The following is an 8,322-nucleotide window of genomic DNA, read 5'->3' on the forward strand; positions in this document are numbered from 1 at the left end:
CTGTAAAACCAAGATATTTCTATTTGTCGCCGCCTCACGGGGATGTTGCTAGGCTCACGTGGGAGAGGGAGCACTTCTTTGCTTTGCAAAACGAAGATGCACTGAGATACCAGCCCGGCCCAGGCAGCTGAAGGCAACCACTGAGGCGCAACCACGTCATCCTGTTATATAAGGGGCGCGCCCGTCGGATGTCCTCTGAAATCCCTGGCCCTACGTCACCCGCCACCGCCCAGAGGACGCCCTGAGTGGCGTGAGGATAGACGGTGCAGGGTGGGACCCGCCCGAGGCCAGCCGCCGGCTGCAGAAAACGCCCGAGACGGCAACGGCTCCCGGGGCTCCCGGGGCCGAGGCCGGAAGCCCCGCCTGAGCTCGCCAACCGCCAGCCAGCGCCGGGCCGGCTCGAACGTGACCTTGTTTTGCCGTTGCTAGGCGACGCGGCTCCCGCACGCCCCCCACTGGCCAGCGCCCGCGGGAGCGCGGGGAGGGGCGGGGCCGCGGCAGGCAGGGGAGCGGTCGGCCGCGCACCGTTAGGGCAGACTGGGGCGCGGCGCCCGCCCGGCGCCCCTGGAAGCTGCGTCTCGGCTCCTGCCGGCGCCCAGGCCTCGCTGTGCCCTCCGGCAGGGAGTAGCGCGCTCGAGAGGGCTGTGAGCGACGCGGGGTCAGAACGAGGGAAGGACGGCTAGTCAGGTGAGCCGCAGCGGGCGGGCAGCTGGCATGGCCACGCCCTGCCAGGGCGACCGGCCGGCCGGCTGCGGAGGGGCGAGGCGGAGGCATCGTGCAGCGGAGACGGCGCGCCTGCCTTGGCGGGGGCCGCAGGTCGCATCGTCCACGCACGGAGGCCGGCGGACCAAGGGTTAAGGCGCCGGCAGTGACCGCGGGCCCCGGATGTGGGAGCCGCCGGCCGGCGTCCGCGGGCTGCGCTGCAGGTGCGCCGGCGCGGGCGGAGAGAGCGGGCCGGCAGCCACCTGACCGACCGGCCGGCCGAGACTCCCCGGCCCTGCAGGGGCCGCTCGGCTCCCTCCGCCGGAGCCTGGTTTTCCAACTTGAGGGCAACAGGTGGTGCCTGTGGACCAAGGGAGAGCCCAGCTCGGCCTCGCTGGGAGCGGAGGTTACTCTCGCCAATTAGGGCGCAGGGGCGGGGCAGCAGGGACGCGCTGATGCGGGTGACCAATGGGATTTGGCCTCAGGGGTGGGCCGTGAGGGGTGGGCGTGGCCAGAGTCTGAAGCCGCGCTCTCTAGTGCCCCAGCTGCCAGAGCTGCGTGGAGAGCTAAGCTGGGCGGCCGTGGGGCGCTTCCCCGTCGCGTAGAACCGCCTCCCAATGCTTTCTCCTTTGGACCCAGACTCCAATTCGGGAGGTGAGAGCATTGTCGGGTTTTTTTGCGGGGGAGGGGGTGGAGCAGGGAGGATAATAGTGACCTTGAGTAGTAGTCTGCTGTTAAGCATGTGGTATTAGATCCCCAAGATAGGATTATGTGTTACGAGTTTTCTGCCAGAAAAGATACGTGTGTGGTTACTGCGAGTTGGACCAGATACTGGTGACTCGGTTGTGTCCGGAATGAAGTCTTCGAGGTTTGGGGACCCAGGGGAGTAGAGAAAAGTATGTATCACTGCAATTTCAGTGAATGTTAAAGAATTTCAATCACAATGAGTATTCTGTTGTTTTGCCTCGGATTGTGTACGTTTCATATCGCGTTTGGTTTGTTTACTAAAGCAAGTTTTATTTATCAAGTTCCTTGTGTTGCTTATTTTAGCAGAAAGAGAGAAAAACCGTTGTAGTACATTATTTCACAGGAATAACTTATTCATTTTCCTTCTCAGCAGTCTTGTAGCTGGATCCCCTAGGAAGAGAAGTTCTAAAGCAGTAAGAAGAAAGCATTTCAATTTGGAACATTTATTTGCAGCTGGCAATGGGGAATGGGCTGTCAGACCAGACTTCTATCCTGTCCAGCCTGCCTTCGTTTCAGTCCTTCCACATTGTTATTCTGGGTTTGGACTGTGCTGGAAAGACAACTGTATTATACAGGCTGCGGTTCAATGAATTTGTAAATACTGTACCTACCAAGGGATTTAACACTGAAAAAATTAAGGTAACCTTGGGAAATTCTAAAACAGTCACTTTCCACTTCTGGGATGTAGGTGGTCAGGAGAAATTGAGGCCACTGTGGAAGTCATATACCAGATGCACAGATGGCATTGTGTTTGTTGTGGACTCTGTTGATGTTGAAAGGATGGAAGAAGCCAAAACTGAACTTCACAAGATAACTAGGATATCAGAAAATCAAGGAGTCCCTGTACTTATAGTTGCTAACAAACAAGACCTGAGGAACTCATTGTCTCTCTCAGAAATTGAGAAATTGTTAGCAATGAGTGAACTGAGCTCATTGACTCCTTGGCACTTGCAGCCCACCTGTGCAATCATAGGAGATGGACTGAAGGAAGGACTTGAGAAACTACATGATATGATCATTAAAAGAAGAAAAATGTTGCGGCAACAGAAAAAGAAGAGATGAATGGCGATGCCTTTATATCTGTGTGGAGTAGCTTTTCTCTGGTCTGATTTTGACAAATGGAAGCGTGTCTACAGTCTGGTTTGCCTGCCTGCCCTCCTGGATGCTGTTTAAGCTGTGTTTTGTTGAACAATCAGATGCCCAACTCTGTTGCCTTGTGGAAGATGAGTAAATGCATTCCTTCTTAAAATGGTCTCTTCTCCCTACCCCACAAATCTTGGTACTACCATTTTGGGAAGCCAAGCAGGGATAGTGTTGGCCAGAAAACTGTTGTGGAAATTTGACCTGAAGTTAGTGAAATAAAACTTTGAAGAGTGTCTGCCTAGTGTTTTGTGCTTATATCTTTTGGGGGGAAGCCTTTGCAAGGAGATTGCGTACAAAACTTTGTATGTTAAGATAAAATGCTAATAAATGGAAATGTTAAGGTAGATTATATATATATATATATATATATATATATATATACACAGTTGTATTGATCACATTGGTCCAACCAGTAAGGGACAAGGAACAAGTGTTTGGTCTTTTAAGTTTTGGCCAAATGAATTTTGACATTTTTTGGATTCAAGTAATGTAATGCTGTACCTTAATCCTAGACAATGTTTAAGTTGATATAACTTAAAATAATAAAAATAAGGTATTTGGGACACATTCAAATGCATGGATTAGTTTTCCCGATAAAGCATGTTTTGGTGTGTTAATCTTTTACTTTTTAGAAATAGCTATGCATCTTTCTACACGGTCAGGTTTAAAACACCTTTTTTGGGATTTAGGGCTGTTGTAGAAATAGTTGTTGTCAAAAGCACTTTCACTTGAAGAACCTGAGATTTACTTAACTCTTTTATATAGTAAATTTAGGCATGTAGACTAATCATAAATGCATATGCTTGGGGATGTGTATGGATTTATGAAGAAAGCAATTGATGACTTCAGTCAAGAGGACGTAATTACCATACATGGTCTCTAAAGGATTCCAGTTGTAAAATATTTGTTTTGTTAATATTTGCTGGCTGAACACAGAAGTAGTATTTCATATATTTTTGTAGTGTTTTGAGAGGAGCAAAAGCTTTATAAACAACACAATGCACTGTGGAGTGAAAATGTAAGAGCTATTCTATATGTTCTCTGAGCTTTAATTTCTTGTTTACAAACGGAACAGTGTTACACAGGCCATCCAGTCCTGATGATAAGGTAGGAAGAAATGATACAGTACTTCAGATAAGAATTACGATTATAGAAAATGAAGGAGAAAGTAGCAAAGCTATGTTTTGTGAAAGTTCATTGATGCTGTTTACAATGGAATCCAAAAAACCGTTGAGATTAAAAGGAGGAAAAACCTTTACCCAATTCTCATCTATAAGAAAAGACTTCTTTCCAGTGATCATGTCTTAGCAAATCAACATAATTTCTGTGTGTAAAGCCAGCACCTGTTTGTTCTGACTATACCAAGAGAAATGCACTTTGCTAGCAGAGATTTGCTTTGGTTTGGGGTTTTTTGTTTTTTGGTTTTTTTTAGTGGCACAATTGAGTTTTTGGAAACTTGATTCTTGTTACACACAAAATAAAGTAGCTTCCTGTGGAGCTTTCATATGTTAAATGTACCTGCACTAGTGATAGTCACTTAGAATGTTTATATTTATAGAAATGTGGATAATAACTGCCAATAAACTACTTGAGCCACTAGGAGAACAGTGTTTGACTTTGAGTTTTAATGTATTTCTACTTTGGCTGAAGCTTTTAATTTGGTGTGTGCAAACAACTTTGGCAGCTGGTTACATACGTGGTCCTCTAGTAGTTTGGTTCTGCTCAAGTGTGACAGAGGCACCGAAGGCTGTTTTCTGGAAGAACCCTTTTTTTACCCCTCACTATATGAAATCACGGTGTATATACTTGTCACTAGATTGGTGATGGATTAATAAAGCTCACTGACAAAAATCTGTGAATCAATTTAGATTTTCAGCCTTCCTGTACTTTTTACATACTTGCTGGATAAAATAGTACTGTTTTAACTATTTATCTCGTGAAAGTTTGTGCGTTGACTCTTATTTTGTAGCCTAGGAATTTGGTAAGCAAATCCATGTTATCTAGGTGTTTCGTACTTAGTAAACAGCAACAAAAAAGAGAAAATAGTGTCAACACTGTAAAAGCTTTTATTTATAAAACAGATTTTCAACTACAAAACTTGTCTTAAGATTTACCAGTTTGCTAAGTTCAAGTTCCCCCACTGCCTATTCGAGCCATTCAGAGATAGTAGGATAATGACTCTCAAAGTGAACCCTGAAGAGTTTAGGCAATGCTTTTATATCTGATTTTTTATTAAAGTACACCTTTTCTAAAGTATATTTCTAAAATATTTTCTTATATTTGATGTTATTTTAATACCAAATACTAATCAAAGACTGGACAACTCTAAATTCAGACTATTATCAAAGAACAAAGATTACAAAGATAAAGTTTTGATATTTAAAGAGATGTAAAAGTTAAATGTCCAGAGTTATTCTAGATGGATTATAAACATTTAGGAAAAAAGTTATATAAGTAGCCAGAGTAAGTTCACTAAGAATTAACCATGGGAAAAGGAATAGATCGTTGGAAGCCAAAAAGTGAAGTTATTAGTGTAAATATATATACGTAGAGAGAGGCTTACTGGTCTGTTGAAGAATGGTGGTTTCTGAACAGAGGGAAAGGCGTGGACTCAGACTGTTATTGTTTGGACAAGGCATTTGACACTTAAAGAGTGTTTCATTAATTATTTGTGTTGACCTGGAAGGAGGTCTGTGGTAGCATGTGTCAGGGTTCTTTTTAATACAGCAATTTCATCAGTAACATAAACACAGTGGTTTTATCAGCAATGACAAAGACACGAAAAAAGTTTCTTTACACTTTTGATGATGAAACACTCAACATTTAGCTAATACAAGTTGAAATCTTGAGTATACCGTCATTTGAGGTTGAAATTTTACATTTAAGGTTTAAATTTAGCAGAACATTCTGTAAATGAGTAGTGGGGGTTGTTGTGCAACATTGTGAATGTACTTAATGCCACTGAATTATACATCTAAAAATAGTAAATTTTATGTATATTTTATCACAATAAGAAAACTTAAGAGTATTAAGTGTACTTTCAGTTTCAAAGAATCAGATAAGAGTAAAGCAAGGGCAACCTGATTTAGAGACCAGATTTATTTACAAATTATATGGAAGACTGGGCTGTTTAACGCTTAGTATTGAACCAATAGAACATGCTAAACTAATAATCATAAAGTTAGTATTAAGATGACAATCAGAGATAATAGTCTCAACAACCCACAGTTGGAGTGTGTATCAAATTCTGTACATACAAGTTAGAAATGTAGGAATACCTATACAGGGGGCTAGTTGAGGAGGATGTTAAGTGTATTAGCTAAAAACACCATGAGCTTTGGAGGCAGCTCAGAGTTCAAACCCTGGCTGTCCCCCTCTTACACATGTGACCTTTTGGCGATTTCCTTGAAACTTCTCATGATGTGAATGCCCTTCCGGTCAAATGAAGACTGTCACAATTCTCAGAGGATTGAATGAAATAAGATAAACTATTTAGTTCATCACAAGCATTTGATAAGAACTCGGTAAGTGGTAGCTATTATTGTTAACCAGTTGAATCCATATGTGTAGAGAGGCATTGCGGTAAAGTCGATAATGGCCATACAAATCTAGATCTGAACCCTGGATCCACCGCTTACTAGTTTAATCTTAGACAATTTATTTAACCACTCTCAGCCTTAGTTTCTCCATTGGTAAACTGAGGTGTATACCTACCATTTGGGTTTAATTGATTAAAAGGATTAAATGAAACAACGTATGATATTTAGCAGAGTACTTGACACATGGTAAAGATTTAATGGATAGTTGTTATTAATAGCCAGAATATTTTCTGGCAAATGTATTTAAAGAAAACTTATTTTGAAGGGGAATATGTAGAAAAAGCTCTTAATTTGTTTTTCTTAGCTCTCATGTAGCATAGCACAAAATGGGAGCTTGGTGGAACTTGGGAAAGACTAAACATCCTGAATTTTTTTGATGCCTGGGTCATTTCCTTAGACGTCTAAAGCGCCAATCTTTTAGCACAATATAATCTCACCTTGCCCTGTACGAAACTAAATTTAAAATCATGGTTATTTTCCGATATAGACGTAAGGCAAAATAGAATACTTCACTTTGCAGAAGTTAAAAATCTGCAACTGTCTGTACTTGTGGTTCTTCAAAATGCCTCAAGATTGTTACCAGTCAATTCACAAATTTTATCTAATGGTTAAGTAGGGGTCTATATGCTGACCCTTCTATGGAAACCTGCGTTATTTGTGGGCACATCAGACAGAGATGATGATGGTGGTTTGTGTTTGTGGGGCAGTTATGTGTGCTGTGTTATTTTCCGACTACTTTCAGTTTTTGGTCTTGTTTTTGTATCTTCTGCTTATGTTTTGCTGGAGTTGAGATTACCCATATTAGGCATTGGGTTATAAACAAGTTGAGTAGAAAATACTGGGATATTGGCCAAAATAAACGTCTATCTTTCTTGGGCCCTCTCTTCCCTGGGTATTTAATAAGGAAGAAGTTAAAGCAGTGCCAAAACAGAAGTATTACCTGGAGTATCATCGTCCCTCATCCCTTCTCTTCCTCTTTGAAGACTAACTCAGGTAATGCAGTTTAGATATATACTGTACTACTTGTTCTAAATGATTGGAACTGGTATGGGTCGACACAGTGGTTCTCAAAGTGTGGTTCCTGGACCAGAAGCATCAGCATGACCAAGGAACTTTCTAGAATTGCAAATTCTCAGGCTCCACTCCAGACCTAAGGGTATGAAAGTTTGGGGTTAGGCCTGGCAGTCTGTGTTCTCACAAGCCCTCTGGATGATTCTGATAATTACTAGAAGTTGACAACTAAAAGAAAATCCAGTCATTTATCATGCTTAAAAAAAATTGAATTAAGGTAAACTTTTAAATAATTCCAATACTATAAAATTCAGGCCTTATTTTAAAGTGCTGAAAAAGCACAATGTTTGCCTTATAATAGCCATCCAGTAAAACCTTGTTGAATGAACTTTGATGCCAATAGAAACACTATCTTCTCAGTGTCATATCTTATAAATTTTTTATGTATACATATACACAAAAGAAGGGAGCTTTGCTTGTGAACTGTGCTAAATATCCTAAAATGTGTAGCATTCTAAAAATGAGTGGTTAAAGAGAGATGTTGAAGTTGATTCATTTCAATAATGCTCTAGTTCTAAATAAAAATCAACTTTTTATTATGACACATTTCAAACCCATACAAAAGTAGGATAGCATAATGAACATCCAAGAATCTCTCATCTAGTTTCAGTAATTATCAACTCGTAGCCAATCTGATTTTCTCTATATTCCCATCCATTTCCTTTCTGCTACCTTTCCTCTCCCCACTACTCCTGTATTATTTTTAAGTGAGTCCTAGAACTTACATTTTACTTATAAATATTTTGATATGTGTCTCTGAAAGATAAGCACTCTTTTAAAAGACAGTCTCAATATCATCACGTAACAAATTAATAATGCTTCTTCAAAATGATCAAATATCCATTCAGTGTTTAGATTTCCCTGGTTATTTAAAAAAGATTTTTGGAATCAAGATCCAACTAGTAATAGGCCATACTTTGTGGCTGGTTGATATATGTGTCTTTATAGGTTCTCTTCCTCTCTCTCTCCCTGGCTCTTCCTTTCAATCCCTTCCCGTTCTCTCTTTTATTGCAACTTATTTTTGTATAGTATCCTACACTCTGCATCTTGCTGAACGCAT

At 41.6% G+C, this 8,322-nt stretch overlaps 1 protein-coding gene across 4 annotated transcripts; it reads left to right on the forward strand.

The window, feature by feature from the left end:
- Positions 1–544: 544 nt before the first annotated feature.
- On the forward strand, positions 545–2,825 carry ARL4A (ADP ribosylation factor like GTPase 4A). Of its 4 annotated transcripts, none has more exons than XM_023638745.2 (2): positions 545–687; positions 1,823–2,825. In XM_023638745.2, the coding sequence occupies exon 2, from the start codon at positions 1,909–1,911 to the stop codon at positions 2,509–2,511; it is 603 nt and encodes a 200-aa protein (XP_023494513.1). In that variant the 5' UTR covers positions 545–687; positions 1,823–1,908; the 3' UTR covers positions 2,512–2,825. The 4 variants fall into 4 exon arrangements, with proteins under 4 accessions (XP_023494513.1, XP_023494514.1, XP_005609294.1 ...); XM_023638746.2 differs by having other exon boundaries at positions 546–687; positions 1,820–2,825; XM_005609237.4 differs by lacking the exon at positions 545–687 and adding an exon at positions 1,151–1,356.
- The last annotated feature ends 5,497 nt before the right edge of the window (positions 2,826–8,322 follow it).

The sequence above is a fragment of the Equus caballus genome, chromosome 4 (assembly GCF_041296265.1).
Source record: "Equus caballus isolate H_3958 breed thoroughbred chromosome 4, TB-T2T, whole genome shotgun sequence".
In the NCBI taxonomy this organism is placed as follows: Eukaryota; Metazoa; Chordata; class Mammalia; order Perissodactyla; family Equidae; genus Equus; species Equus caballus.